The 15,642-nt window shown below is 54.5% G+C and overlaps 1 protein-coding gene across 6 annotated transcripts in view; it reads left to right on the forward strand.

Annotated features, from left to right (window-relative positions):
- Positions 1–15,642, forward strand: part of SH3PXD2A (SH3 and PX domains 2A) — a 234,516-nt gene that overhangs the window by 127,476 nt on the left and 91,398 nt on the right. For all 6 annotated transcript variants that reach the window (XM_077877769.1, XM_077877766.1, XM_077877767.1 and 3 more), the window contains one exon: positions 2,900–2,991. In XM_077877769.1, the coding sequence (XP_077733895.1) occupies positions 2,900–2,991 (92 nt within the window). The remainder of the gene's footprint in view (positions 1–2,899; positions 2,992–15,642) is intronic.

A 15,642-nucleotide genomic window follows, 5' to 3' on the forward strand; every position in this document is an offset into this window, starting at 1 on the left:
GGCAGCGGGTCTGCACGCCGCCTGGGTCCCCGGTGATGGCTTCCCTCCTGCGTCCTGCCCTGCCCTGCCCAGCCCAGCCAGGTTCCGCCAGGGGCCTTGCTCTGCACAGGCCTGGTTTCCCTTCTGTCCCTGTTGTCATCTCGCTGCCTCTCAGTATATCTCTCTCTCCATCTGTCTCTCTACCAGTCTCTCTTTCTCTCTCCTTCTTCAGTCTTTCTTTTCCTTTTCCCTCGACCCTTCCTGAGGGAGAAAAGACCACATAGCATGTATGTTAAATGAAAACCTGAGTGGCTCAGTGGTTGAGCATCTGCCTTTGGCTCAGATCATGATCCCGGGGTCCTGGGATCGAGTCCCGCATCAGGCTCCCATGGAACCTGCTTCTTCCTCTGCCTGCGTCTCTGACTCTCTCTGTGTCTCTCATGAATAAATAAATAAAATCTTAAAAAAAATAAAAGAAAACCTGAACACTCTGGGGGCAACTTGCATCCGTTCTACCTCCTGAGCACAGAGCTTCGTCCGGCACCTTAGCACAATAACCCCAGTGTTCCCATCATAAACAAAGGCAATGATGTCTGCCTCCTGAACAAAATGTCTACCTCCAGGACACCTCATCAGACATGTTCTTGCAAGGGCAGAGGCTGTGTCTGACTCATCCCTGTGACCTCCAACCCGCCTCCCCCCGGTGTAGCCCCATGTCAGGCACACACTGAAAAGCCTCGCTGTTTGCCAGATGATTGGGGTCAAGGGGCCTGGGATGGTGCCTGACACACAGTACTTCCCCCATTAAATGTTAATTTCCCTTCTTTTCTGTTTCCTCACTATTGGTGGGGATGTGATCTGTTAGAGACCCTTGGAAAGCCATGGGCTCTAGAAAGAACAGCTGTGAGTTGCACAGTGTTATCTTACCTGCTATGGTCGGGTCTTGTCTCATCTTGCCCAGGCGCTGGTATAACATCAAAAAGGACCATCATGGTGGGATGCCTAGTGCCCAGTGCCATACTTGTGTGGTTACCCGACCAGCTTGGGAAGAATTGAACAATTGCTTCCCTGTTCCTTAACAGCATACTTCTCTCCATGCAGCCAAAGACCACATGTGCTTTCTTTTTTAACCCTGCATTATCATGTCCTACTACTTATTGGATATTGGGCGTCTGCACAGCAAAACCCTTCTTCATTCATTCATTTGAGCAAATACTTATTGCCTGCTTGCTCTGTACCAGGCACTCTTCTAGGATCTGGGGACACACAATCCACAGAACAGAATCCTGACTGCCTGGACCTTACCTTCTAGAAAATTCTATCCCACCCTTGATAGGGCCTGTGGGTAGGCCAAGTGGCCTCCCTGACCTCCACCTCCTTATCAGTAGCACAAGGTTGAGATCTGCCCTCAAGAAGACCATCATGAGGTTCCCCGTGACTCCTCACAGGGAGGCCCCAGCATGCTCAGTACAGGGGAGCTGCTAGATCGGGTCATGGTACCTGAAGCAGCCCTGGTGAAGGGGTCCTGGGGAGGCACAGGCACGTGGCAGGTTCCTGTTCAGCTGACCACTGACCTGGAGTCTTCTCAGGAATAGTCCTTCATAATTCCCACAATCCCAAGTTTTCCCCTCCCTTCTCCTGGCTCTATCCCAGGACTCTCTTGGCCCTGGCCCTCAGCCCTATTTTGGCAGTGACCTCTCCCGTCTGTTTGTCTTAAAGTATCATTCCAGTAACTTCTCTGCATAGTGAATTGAGCAGCCAGGAACAGGGCTTCACCTGGCCTCACACCCCCCTGTCCCCCTCTCCCACTTCCATGTTGGGCAGGCCAGGGGTCCCAGGTGCCTCAGGCTATACGGTATGGAGTATGCGCTGGTGTGCAGCCGGAATTCTGACACCTCTGACTGTAACGCCTTACTTTGCGGCGGCAGACTCTCAGGCCTCCCTGGATGACAGGCTCACAGCAGGCCTATGCGCCTACTGGACAGTTATCCCCCATCTGGTGCCCATCTTCTCTCTGCCCATCCAAATAATGCACACAACTGTACCCCAGCTCATGGCCACTCTTCTAAGAAGCTTTTCCACCCTCTTGAGCTTATACTGCTCTGCCAGGCGTCCTAAACAAAGTGCTGCTAGATCAGGCTGGTGCACCCTCTCCCTTGCTTGCACTCAGGCCGCGCCCAGCTCACTGAGCTCCTGCAACCACCGTGCTTGGTCTCACCACCCTCACTTGACCAGTTAATTCTTACCCTTCCTTTGGACTCAGCGTCAAAGAGTCTTTCCTAAAACCCCCCTCTCTGCTAATCTTCCTAGGTCCTATCAGATTCTGTTACAACACCCTATTGTCCTTGCTGGAATTATCTGCTTGCCATTAAATAATTAATCGTGCAGTCAGTGTTGAGGGACTGTGACTATCTGGTGTGTCTGGAATGTGACTGGGAGACACAGCAGGTAGAATTGGGTTGTCAGGCTAAGGATCTTGGACTTACTCTGTGGCCAGGAGGCAATTCTTTCAGGATTCAGGCAGAATGACTAACTCCTGAGGGCCTTGAGACCTAGGGTTCGATGGGCATTGTTTTTTGCTTGGTTGGCTGGTTGGTGAACTGGCTATTTGAATGGTTGGTTGGTTGAAGTGGCTGGATCATTGATAGATTAATTGGGGTTGATCGATTAGTTATTTTTATCAGTTATTAGTTGGTTAGTGGATTAATTGGCTGGTTGGCTGCTTCATGGGATGGGTGAAAAGCTGTTTCATTAGTTAGCTGATTAGTTGATTTGTAGATGAGTTGTCTGGTTGGATGGGTGGCTAGGTGGCTGTATCTTCCATGGCACAGTCCTTGAGCCTCTGTCATCACTGTCAGCCCAAGATGACTGCTTTTGGTTTTCATCAGACCTAATACCCTTTCTTCCTGTCTTTCCACAGGCACTTGTCCGGCTGCCTCCCCACATTTCGCAGTGCGATGAAGTCTTTCGGTTCTTTGAGGCCCGACCAGAGGATGTCAACCCTCCGAAAGAGTAAGTGGTAGCTCAGGCCTCTCCTGTGCACTTTGAGGTGTGGGCTAAAGCTGAGAGCAGCATGGAGAGGCTCAGGATGTGGGGACACCAGGAAAGGGAGAGCTGGCAAGGCCAAGCAGGCTGGGGAGAGATGGGCCAAAGGTATACGGACCATTATTCCCCAGACTCTTGTTGCCAAAGCTTGCTTCTCATTTCCCTTTACCTCAGGGCTGGCAAGTAAGGATGTCTCTGCATTTGGGGAGCAGATTTTCCTCTGCACTCTCTCTAGCTCACAGGTAACTGTAAAGAACAGATGAAGTAAAAGAAAGTATAATGGTCCCTCTGTTCAGAGGTCCAGGATTAGCAGTCATTACTCTTAATTGTTGATGCTACCAAGCTCACAGATGAAATGCAGGCCCGGGGAGGCATGTGCTGTCCAGGCTGAGAACTCACTCACTGAATAACTCCTGGGCTAGTTTATGATAGACATTAGTAGCCGTGTTTACAGAGGAGGAAATGAGGGCCAGTGAAGTGAGATGGTTTTCCCAAAGTCACACAATTGGTCCTATTTCACGTCTCCACCTATATACTTGAGGCAGTAGGTTAGCCTTTTGCCAATCTCCAGAAGGCCCTCAAGGAATGATGTCAACCAGGCATGGGGAGATATTTGTGCATCAGCGAAGCAGTGGGCATGGCTTTGCAGAGCCAGGCTCTGGGGTCAGGGCTTGCCACTCAAGGCTATGATCTCTGGTCATTTGCTCAACCTCTCTGTGTTTCTGTTGTCTCATCCCTAACACATGATAACGTGGGACTCATGGAATGGTCAAGAGAGCTTACAGAGATAACAAGGGGATGAAGACAGCCTGGTCAGTGCTATTGGCCCATAGGAAGTATTCAGCAGTTTTGCTCATGGAAGGTTGTAGAACAGAATGGAATGTGGCTCAGTGCACACTCCACCCTGCAGATCACAGCCTGGCTTTTGCAGGGAGGGGTCATAAAGCATTTGCTTCCAAGTCAACAGAGCAGAGGGTTATGTGCCTCTTTCTCAAGGTGGTACCAGCCAGCTGGGCAGGTTTCCAGCTGGTCTGGTAAGAGATGGCCTGAGACCAGGAAGCCCTCCTGCATGACACAGACCTGAGGCTCAGGAAGCAGGGTCAGCTGTGACAGATAATTCTGAAGGGCTTCTCCTCCCTGGCCCCACTCAGCCTCCAGGAGCTGCCAAGAGAGACTAGTGCTCCAGACTGTGGTGTGCTTGCCACAAGAGCCCAGCCCCGTGGGTGACTGTGGCCTGACAGGCTGACGATTTATCAGCCAAGTGTCTGCACCCCCCTCTCTCAGAGCTGCTTGCACCTTCCCCGCCCACAGCACACCTCCCCCTCCATCCTGAAACATAAACACAGGATCAAGTAACAGTGTATTTTGACTCAGGGGCGACCGTAGAGTGGCTTATCAAATTATCAAAGCCTGTGGATTTAATTGGAATTTTGCAGATAACCCCCTGCCTCTTTCAAGTGTGCTGCTGCAGGGGCCCTCCGGCGGGTGTTCACAGGACCTGGGGAGAGGGGTCTGGGTCCCTTTTCTGTCTTGCTGGGAAGGGAAGGCTACATAGCAGCCCAGCCTTGGTGAGGGAGGCAGAGCAGGCCCGAGAGAGCCCCTCAGCTTTGATCCCAGGCCGCTCCCTGGCTTCTGCAGGGGAGAGCAGGGTCCTCTTGTAAACTGCTAGCGTGGCTCTAGACCCTGGCCCCGCACAGGAAGGATGTTCCTTATAGACACTTCAGGTGAGCCTGACCAGAGCAGCCATGGTGGCGTCGCATCTTCATGCAGCTGCCCCAGGAAGGCAGCTCCTGTCGTCCACCTCCCACTACTAATGCTACTGTGTACTGCTGCTGTGCCAGCCCCAAACACCGGCATGATTCTAGATGCATCCCTTCCCTTTGCGCCCCTCCATCCACTAGCACATCCTGTGGGTACTACCTTCAGGGTATTTCCAGACTCTGACTGCATCTCACCTTCTGCCCTGCTGCCAGCCCAAGCCACCCTATCACCGATCCTCACCTGGATTCTGGCCTCCTGACTGGCCTCCCTGCCTGTACCCTTGCTCTCTGTGGTCCATTTTCAACATAGCAGAAGGAAGGATCATTTAAACTAATATGTCATATCATGTCACTCCTCTGCTCAAAATCCTCCATGCCTCTGACGTCACTCAGAGTTAGGGCCCCTCGGCCTGGCCCTCCCTTCCCTCTGGTAGCACCCTCTGCAGCTCCCCCTCCCCCCCCCCCCCGCCTTGTTCCTTTCCAGCCACACTGGCCTGCTGGCTGCTGCTTGCACCTTGGGGCCTTTGCACTGGTTCTTCCCTCTGCCTGGGCCCCTTGATCCCTCTCCAGGCGAGCCCCTTGGCCTGTTCCCACACCTCCTTCCAGTCTTTCCTCACACAGCTACTCAGCAAGGCAGGCCCTGGCCTTCTGTTAAAACCCCCCAGTGCCTACCCTCTGCTTCCTGGCTTCATCCTTCCCCGTGTAGACCGTTATCATTACCCACGCGTGGCCCATTCACTCCTGGCAGTTACCATCCATCCCTCTCACTGGGATGTCGGTTCTGAGAGAGTAGGATCTTGTACCCATATTCTCTGCACTACATCCCAGTGCCCAGAGCAGGTGCTCAGAAAACATCTACCAGAGGAAAGACTGATCACTCAGCCTTCATCATAGTCTTACACAGGAGATAGACCATGACATGATTTCACAGAAGACTGGCTCCAAGCTGACACATCTGACCGTGGCCCTAACCCATCACTCAGCTCATGCTTCCTCAAGTTTGCCCTTTTCACAGTGCCCCCTTCTGGTCTCCACCCGGCCGAGGCACATGGAGACCAGCCTTGGCCCCTTTGACAATTGTTTTCTTTTTGAGGACTATGTGTTCTTGGGAAGCCACAGGTTGAATAGGAACATGTGCACGTTGTGTATGGGTGTCTGTGTGTGTACATGTGCACCTAGGTGTGTGTTCACATGTGAGTGTCTTGATGGGGGTGCAGAGAGGAAAAGGAAGATGTTAGCTTTAGTGGTTACTTTCTCTCTACTCTATGTATTATCTCATTTAAATCTCAGGCCACCCCCAAAGTTAGTACTATTACCCCTATTTAGCAGATGGGGAAATAGAGGCCCTAGCAGTACCTGGCTTGCCCCTAGCCACACAACTGAGAAGTGGAAGAGGCAGGCCTTGAACAGGTCGGACTGCCTGGAGATGGGGGACACCATCCTGTCAGCTACCCCCCAACACACACACATACTTTCGGGGGGAACTGACCATCTCTCCTGCCAGCCCCCAGCACATGGCCCCAGGGTAATGAGGACTCAGTGAGCAGGGGTGGGCAAGAAAAGCTAGCGATGATGTTTCTTAGCCTCCTCTTCAGGGATTCTGGAGGGCCATGTGGCTGGCTTGGGTTAGGGACAGCCCTAGTCACCAAATACTGAAAGAGGCCGAGAAAGACGCACCCCTGGAACTCAAGAGAATTCAGTGCAACACAAATCCTGGGTTGCCTCTGACAACCAGTTGGGCCCAGCCTCCTGGCAGCTACAGCTGGTAACCCTGCAGGGCCCACGGTGACCCCTAGCAGTGTCCTGGGGCCGCACCTGCCATGTCAGCCCTCCCGGGCTCTGCTGTGTTTGAGCACCTGGAGGACCAACCCCCTACTAGACTGGGGGCCAGGTATTACCGGGCCTGGCTTCCATAGGCACAGGACACTCCCCCCGCCCCCACCCTGAGCAGTGGGTACCTATTCTCTGGTTCCCATGTGGTGTCAGTGATGGTAAAGGGGAGCTAAGGCAGGCCCAGGCTGGCTTGGCAGGACTTACAGCCGAGTCAACCATGTGACCCAGCAAATGCCTCTTTTTACAAGTTTAAATTTTCATCCAAATTGAATCAGGGAACCCAAAGGTTCTCAGAGGGACTCCATGAGGCCTGTCTTCAGGTCCCTGGATTGATGCACATTTCTATTGGAAAGGGGAGAGGTCCAGCCCCATGAGAACCCCCTTCAATGGCCTCTGACCTGCCTTTCCATCTCCCCAGCCTCTTGACCCCCCAGTCCTGCCCTCATTCTTATGTTCCTGTTACCAGAGTGCAGCCAGCTATCGCCACCCTCCAAACTCATGCCCTCCTGTCCCCTCCACCTGCAGCAACCTTCTGCCCCCCTCCCTACCTACCATAGGACCAAATCCCACTCAGACCTTCCAGAAAGCCTCACCTGTAGCGCACACCTGGCTGCCATAGGAGTGGCACTAACTATATCACATGGATCTGTTCACGGGTCTCTTCCACCATGGGGGCCCCCACCTCTGTGGCCTGGCACCTGGTCAGTGTTGACTGAGCCAAAACAAAGTTGAGGTCATTTAACAAAACTATAAGTAGAACTGCCCATGGTCATAGGAGCAAAGCGAAGAGCATTCTTCATCCCTCTGGAATTATTGGTCTGGGTTCAGAGACCTCTTGCTTCTCTCTGCCTCCATTTCCGTATCTTTAGAGTAGAAATCATGATGATGCCTGCCCCTCGAGTCACAGAGGGGAAACAGAGGCCAGGCTGGACCGCTGTGCTTCTCTCCTGTCACATGCTTAGCATCCCACTCGTCTATCTGCTGCCAGCCCACAGCATGTGGCCAGCAGGCTCACCTCTTACACAATGGCACCAGTGACGTGTGGTCAGCCCGCAAGACAGGCTGAGGGGCTCCTGCTCCTGCCATCCCCTCTCCGCTCTAGGTTCAGGCCTGTCTCCTCAGCTTATTTCTTCCCATGAAGCCAGCCAGGATCCTGGTCAAATTCTTGAACTCGCATGGGAGGAGCAGAGCCTTGCTGAACAGGTTTTTGTTCAGCCCCAAGGCCACAGAGCCACCCTCTGTTGTGGCCTGGAACAATGGTCCAATGTTTGGAGGGACCAGGGGTATAAGGTGGTGGCCCGTGGCCAGGTCGGGTCAGAACTGTCCTGGCCCCAGCCTGCCCAGAGCACTGGCTTCTGGCCTCGGAGTCCACCCCAGTATCCCTGCCACCTGCCGGGGGGCAGCCAGGCAGATCAGTGAGAGAGGGAGGTTGTCCTACCAGGAGGCCTGCCCAGGCAGAGTCCAGGGTTTGGGTCCTGAGTATGGGCTGACCCAGAGGATGCTGAACAAGGGTTCCAGGAATGGAGGACAGAAGCAGGCAGCAGCTCTGGGGCTGCAGTGGGCAGGAGGGCTGACCCGACAAAAGGCACTCTGGAGGATCTCCCAGCCTCCCCTCCCATTTATATTTCGGAAGGGATGGAGGCCGTGGCTGCCCTCCCCTGGGGAAAACAGAGGCCAGGAGGACAGAAGGGATCCAGGAAGAAGACAGAGAGTGAGTGTGGGGGTGGTGCAGACAGGATGGCCCTGAGAATTTGGGGAGGCCCCTCCTGGGGGCACCCCTGTCCTCCATCCCGGTTGAATTCCAGGTCAGCCTTGTTCAGGAGGTAAGCTGACTGCTTGGTCATGTGTGACTCCTGATGTCATGAGTTAGAATCCGGGCTCCGCTGCTGAAAGCCAGGTGCACTCAGGTTAATGTTGGGGCCTCCTCTGGAAGTCACTCCTACCTGCCCAGGAGCTGAGGAGAGTTAAATGAGATGATGTGTGTGGAGCACACAGTAGCTGCTTACGTTCTCTTCATCTTCTCTGGGAGGCAAAGGGAGGGCTGTGGGGTGAGCCCTGGAAAGAGAGTCTCTGCTGTGCTTTCCATCCTCAGCATGTATCCACTGAGCATCTACTGTGTGCCAGAAATTCATGGGCTGATGGACTAAAGGCTCAAGACTGACACTAGGTAGAATTTTTGAGGAGTTAAACTAACTCCAGAGACAACAGTCAGAACACCCAGCTCTGCTTTGGCCTTGAATGAATCACTCCACCTCTTCAAATCTCTGAAGGCTTCTGCATCTGGGAGGGTGGCCAACAATACCCACATTGCGGGACAGTGGGGAGCTTCGAGGGTGCTAATGCCTGTAAGTGCCTGACCCAACACAGCTCACTCACAGGAGCTTCTGTTCTTCCCTTTCTTCCATGGGCCCAGGCCTGGGTGCAGAGTGGCTACTCTGTGGGAATGGAAATGGTCAGCTATGGGAGAACTTGCCAGGGTTGGTGCTGATGGTGGGGTGCGGCTGCCCCCAGTCTGCCACCAGGCCCCCTGCCGGCTGTCGGGAACTCTGAGGTGTCCATGTTCCTACCTTCCTCAGGGGGCCGGTGGCCTGGGAAAGGAGGGGAGAGCCCATTCCCTGGCCCTGTGCTTTGCTAAGTCCCGGTTAGACCCTTGCCAGCAAGCTCTGCCACCACCCACGGGGCCAGGGACGTGGCCCGCGCTGTCCTTCCAGCCCCACCGCCACTAGCAGCTGCACAAATAGTCTATACTGACAGGTGAGAGAGCCAGCTGGATGTGGCTGTAGGAACCATGGGGTCCACTGGGAACTGGGGGCTGGAGCAACTCAGAACTTTATGCAGGTAGACCCTGCCCACCCCCCACCGGGCCCCCCTCAACCTGGGCGGGCAGGTGGGAGGAAGGTGCCCACAGGAAGCTGGTTCCAACCCACTTGAAAGGAGCGTCAGCTCTGGGGAACAAGGATTTCTGAGGGCCCAGCTGTCATGCTGGGTGGGAAGTGCAGGGAGGCTAACGAAACAGCCCAGTTCAGAGCAAAGGCCTGTGCCAGCTGTGTCTAGGGAGAGAAGGTTATTCCATTTTCAGGCCAGCGCAGGGTTTCAGCTCCCTCGAGCGAGAGTGCAAAGGAGGTGGTGGGATAGGGAAAGTAGAGGGGTATAGGGGTCCTCCTCAGCTCCAGGAGGACAGTCCTGCTATGCAGGTGCCCAAGGCCCCACGGACCCCTTCCCTGGCTCCCAGGGCCACAGGATGAGCCCCTCACAGAGCTCCGGAGGCCTGCTTCACAGTTATGTCACGTTCAAGGGTGTCTTGGTTCCCCCTGCATTGTAACCAGTCCTCTGGTTAGCTACCCCTCCATAGGGAGTCCATGACAGAGCTGACCCTCGAACCCAAGTCTTTGGCCTCCTGGACTAAGGCTTCCTCTGTTGGCATCCAGACAGGAGGCATTCATTCATTCTAGCATTTTTGATCATCTTCTTGGTGTGGGACACCAGGGCCATGGAAGTGGACACAGCTCAGCCCTCCCCATGGGGAGCTTGAGGTCTGAGGGGAGAGACAGCATGGTCAGGGCCTGGCTTGCTGCTGTGGGAGGCAGCAGAGCACGATAGGGCTCTGGCTAGCACCTTGGTTCCTTCCCCACCTACCCTGTGGCCTGGGAATTATTTAAATGCCAAGATCTCAGTTTCTTCACCTGTGAAATGGAGCTTATAACAGCTGCCAATCCAGTGGAGATGGCAGAAATGAAACAAGTGATATACGGATGCTGGACCATCCACAGCAGTGGGCTAGCCTGGCGAGGTGGTCAGGGAAGCCTCTGCGGAGAGGTAGCATTCGAGCTGAGAGTAAGGTGGGAGCTACGAGCTACCCTACTCAAGGGGATTGGGAGACAAGGACACTCAGGTCAGAGAGAGTCCCTAAGACTGGGGCAGTTTCAAGAAACTGAAAGAAATTCTGTCTTCCTGGAGACCAAGAACATCCTGACCAGGGCTGGGCCAGAGGAGTTGGGTCTGAGGTCCATTGGGTGACCTTGGTCAGTCATTAGCCCTTTATATTTCATCATCAGGGAAAGGGGCAAAATTTGGGGTTCTTTGGGGTCTCTCCTGGCTCTGACATTCTGTGATCTTATCAGGGCCAGCTGGCTATTGCAATGGTCCGAGCATGTAGCAACCAGGATCTGCAGTGGTTGCAGATGGCTGTGGAAATGAAAGACATTCATAGACACGGTCAGATGTGGAAGAGACAAGCATTCTGCAGATCACGTGACCCTTCCCTTTCACAAGCCCTGTGGGTTTGAGGCACCACTTAACTTTGGGTGACTTAGTGCAAGGGCTCTGTGTGGATCTGGCTCCACCTCGTGGAAGCTTTGGGCATTGCAGTTGCCAGTATCACGACAGATGCCTGTAGATTTGGCTGATACTGTCAAAACCCGTGCTGGGTCCTTGAGTGTGGTCTTGTTTAACCATCAGTGTAATCCGGTGAGACTCAGGCCTCCCTTGTGTAGATGAGGGCGCTTAGGCTCGTGTTGGTTCAGTTACCTCTCAGCTAGTATGTGTCAGAGGCTGGATTCAAACCCTTCCAGCTTCAGATCTGTGCCCAGCTACCCACATGGGGGGGTGTGATGGAGCCACAGGGCCATGGCTCCAAACTGCTAGATTCTGAGACCTTTTATCTGACCGTAGGGCAGAATAATTGAATCAGGACCCCACGGTTGCTGTGGTCACAGATGGGGGCCCCTGAAGGTACAACTGAGGGCACTTTCCATATTTGGGGACTCTTTAAGGGGAATCTAGGCTTCTTGTGAGCCCACATCCCTGAGAAGACACAAGGCTCAGGAGCCCAGGGCCAGTTCTGGGTGCCCTCCCTGAGACCCCTCCCCCAGCCTCGAGAGCTCCCAGGAGGGGCCTATCTGCTGTGGGTCAGACCCCTGATGTGCTTCCAGAACCAGCCTCTCTCTGTCTTCCTGAAAGCTAAGCCGGGTGCTGCCCAGACGGACACCTGACTTTGGTCTTACTTAGGTCCAGCTGTGACCCCAGCCTCAAACCAAGCCCTTTACTCCCTTACCCTGTCTCTATCATGTGGCCCATTTGTCACATGAGGAACCCTGAATTAATGGGAACCCCCTTCCCCTGGCCCCAACTCAGGACACACAGCCCAAGATCTCGCCACCTGAACCAGGCAGGAGATTTTTACTTTCAGACAGTCTTATTGAGATATAATTTACATAAAACAAAAGTCACTCATTTTAAGTGTGCCATCAATCCAATGATGATTAGTAAATTTGCAGAGTTGTGCAACCATCGCCACAATCCAGTTTTAGAACTTTTGCATAGCCCTGAAAAGATCCCAGAGGGAAGAATTAAAAAACCAGCTCTGGGGCTGAGGAGCCCCATCAACATCCCTTCCCTCTGTCCGTGTCAGGGAAGAGGGGAAATATGTACCTAGAGACCGGGTTCTTTCCTCAACCGTGTGCTGCTCTGATTTCTAGACCTGGTGGTTCCAGCTGCTTTGGCTCTTGCACAGACTGTCCAGTAGCCCACCGCAAGGCCTGCTTTGCCCTTCTCAGTGCTGCTCTGAGGTGGACCGGCTGCTGAGTGGGTGCCCAGAGTGGAGGGCTGAGGGTGCCCCCATGCACTTCATCCCCACCCCCAGGAAGTACACATGCAGTTTGGCCCTGCATGTGGGCTACATGTGACTTCAGTGCTTACTTTCCCCAGGGCATCTCAGAAGGCTACTGGGTGCAGGCAATAGACCTAGGGGCTAAGCCACAGGGGCTGCTTGCAGGCCGCCCAGGACTTTAGCAAAAAGCAATGTATGCATTTTAGCTCATTTAATTTTTGCATCTCTCCATGAGCTGGGCATGTTTTTTTCCCTCAATTTCCAGTTAAGCCCACTAAGGCAAAGAGAGGTTATGTGACTTGCAAAGCTGATGAGTGGCAGAGATGGCTACAATCCAGGCAGTCCAGCGGGAGAGCCTGGCTCTCAACCTCAGTAACGCTCACCAAGTGTTTAGCATGCTGCCTGGCACGTGCTCATAATCAATGGGACCTATTATTACCATTGCTATTGTCAAGGGGCTGCTGCGTGCTGAGGGAGAAGCCAGAGGCCTGGCTAGCCAGTGCCCACACAACGCTCACCACTTAGCACACAGCGGTGTGAGTTGGCAGTTTCTGGAGCCGGCAAACCAGCCTCCACCCCAGTCTGAGGCCGCATCCCACTGGAAGCAGGAGGGAGGGTTGCCTCCCCACCTGGGCCTTCAGACATCCTCCAGCCCTGCCCTCATGTTGCACTGACAGGCTCTGCAGGGCTACGGGGGTGGGGGGGGGTGATGATTTGCCCAAGGTCACCCAGAGAAACAACTAGCACTTTTTGACTCAGAGTCCAGTGTTCCTTCTGGCTCTCAGAAACTTTTCCAGCTGACTTCCAGAGCATCCCGCCTGCTGATGCACAGAAGGGCACCTGGAGGCCCAAGCTGAACCTTTATGGTAACACGAATCAAAGCCTGCCTGAGGGACAGGGAGGAGGGGCCAGCTGCCCTGAATGGCCAGGGAAGTGGGAGCTGGGCTGTGGTCAGGTCTGATCTAATTACGCAGAAGCAGGCTCCCAATTAGAGAGGGCTATGCCTGCCAAGCCAGAGAATTTAAGGTTAATAGCAGGGAGTGCTCTTGTCCCTGCAAGAGAGGGCGCCTGTGAGCCTGTCTTACTGGTCAGAGACTCACAGAGACCTACAGGGCCACAGGCAGCCACCACGAGTGCCAGAAGACAGAAGACATGGGTCATCCCCCATGTTGGCATGTCTCCGTAAAGCCCCCACTATGTGTTGGTCATGTGTTAGGTCCAGCAGGCTATAAGGATCTTGGTGGGCAGTGGTAGGCGGCGGATACTCCATGCCAGAGACAGGGAGAGGCAGATGGTTTGGTTTAGAATACTGCAGAAGCAGGTCTGGGGATGATTTGAGCCCAGGCAGTTTATTTGGGAGGTGATAATGGTAGACGCCAGTGAGGGAGTGAAGTCAGGCAGGGGAGGGAAGGCAGCCAAAAGTAGTCACAATCAACTAGATGCCCTATGGGCCACTGGGGCCTCACCCCACAGGGAACTCTGGGAGCTGGCCAAGAACTGGTGGTCCCATTCAAGGGCAGGGGTGCGGGGCTTTTATGCACCCACTGTGGCTTCTTCCTCCAGCTCTCCGGCTGCCCCCTTGGCCCTGTCCACCTCCAAAGAGCAGTCAGAGGGGGCTTTCCAAAGAGCCTGCATAAGCTAACACTGACATGGCTTTCCACTGTGGCAGGATGACTTCCAAGCAGGTTCCTGGTGGCCTGGGCCTGGGAAGCCTGGTTCCCTCCCCATCTCCAGCCCGATGGCTCCCGCCTCCCATTCCATCTGCTCCTCCAATTATCCTAGAATCCTTACGTCTTTAGAGAGACTTCCCTTTCTCTCCATTTCTGCAACCTCTCCCTTTTCTTCACGGCTTTTAACCCAGTTTTATTCTATGCTGAGACCCCAGGGCCTGGCTGGCATGCAGTGGGTGCTTGCAGATGCTTGTTGAGTGACCCTGGCCTGGGGGCTCTGGCGCTGAGGACCTTTGTCACCAAGCCCTGAGCTTCTGTAACAGGAGTGTAGAGACTGGACTGGCCCAAGGTTGTGCTGGCCGAAGCTCTCAGGAAGGCCTGTGTAGGGGCCATTCCCCCGTGGTCCTCTCCCCAGCACAGCAGGGCTGACCAGGGCACCCCAATGGTCAGTGAGCTGCCAGAGATGCTCAGGTCTAGAGTACATGGGGCACTTGGAGAGGGAGCAGGGCCCTTGAGGGTGGGGGTGCTCAGGGAAGGATGGGGAGCCTGATGTCCCCCTGGGGGAGGCCTCAGAGACAGAGGGCAGACAGAGGGCCTGGGTTGATGGAGGCCTGTGAGTGCTGGCTTGGAGGCTTTTGATCAGGAGGGTGGGAAGGCCAGAAGGCTGATAGACAGGAAGGATGGAAAGATCAGGGTCCTGATGGTTCCAAGCCCTGGCTTAGGAGTCGTCTGACACTGGGTTCAGATCTCAGCTTGATACTACTGAGCTAGCATCTTAATAGGTAGCACTTCCTAAGCACTGGCATTCCCTTGTTCTCTGACCTGGGCCCACAGGGGAGTCAAGAAAGGAGGCAGTGAGGCACTGTGGTCCAGTTGGGGAAGGGAGAGACGCATGGGGAACAGTAACACGTCCTGCAGCAGAATGCAGGATGTCAGGAAGAACGTGCAGCCTTGCTAGGCTGGCCTTGGGGTTTCCATGGCAACCCTGGGTGACATCACAGCCAGGGGCTGGAGCACAGGACACAGGGAGGCATCCTCACCAGTGGAGGGGAAGCACACTGAGTCCTCAGGGCGAACTCTGCACACAGAGATTGTTCAAATACTTTGGCATTTTATACAAACTAACATCCACACTTGCTGACCCACCCATAATCCTCAAGGAGGACCCCCTCAAGGAAGCAGCACTTCCACTGGGCTTTACTGGGGGAAATGGAGTGGAGGGTAGAGACCCAGGGTCTGCCCAGAGGACAACTCAGGATAACGCCACAGCTCTGGCCAACCCCTCCGAAGCCCCTGGCCTCCCTGGGCCTGTTTGCCTGGGCATTCATGCCTTCATTCAGCAAACACCTGCTGTGCCTCTCCCTGTGTGAGGCCTGGAGGGACACCGCCTGCCTCCTGGGGCCCTCAGTAGAGCGGAGGAAACAGCAAAGACATCACAGTAACAGCAAAGACATCACAGTAACATAAGACTTAGGAGGGAAAAGAGGGGGTACCACGCCAGGCCAGGCTCTGAGAGTATCAGACGTGGCATGAGGCGGGGAGGTGAGGGCACAGAGCCCTTTGTCCTGCATGCCCAGTGCCTGGTGCTCAGAGTGTGGCAGCCACCTGTCCCTTCATGGTCCAGCTGTGAGGGGGATCCAGCCTTGGCTGTCACCCCTGCCATTTCCAATCAGGGAGGGCCAGGGTCCCCGGGAGGGCTGGTAGCCTGGCAGCAGCCGGGCTTCCAGAGGAATAGGAAAGTAGAACA

This window comes from Canis aureus, chromosome 29 (genome assembly GCF_053574225.1).
Source record: "Canis aureus isolate CA01 chromosome 29, VMU_Caureus_v.1.0, whole genome shotgun sequence".
NCBI lineage: Eukaryota > Metazoa > Chordata > Mammalia > Carnivora > Canidae > Canis > Canis aureus.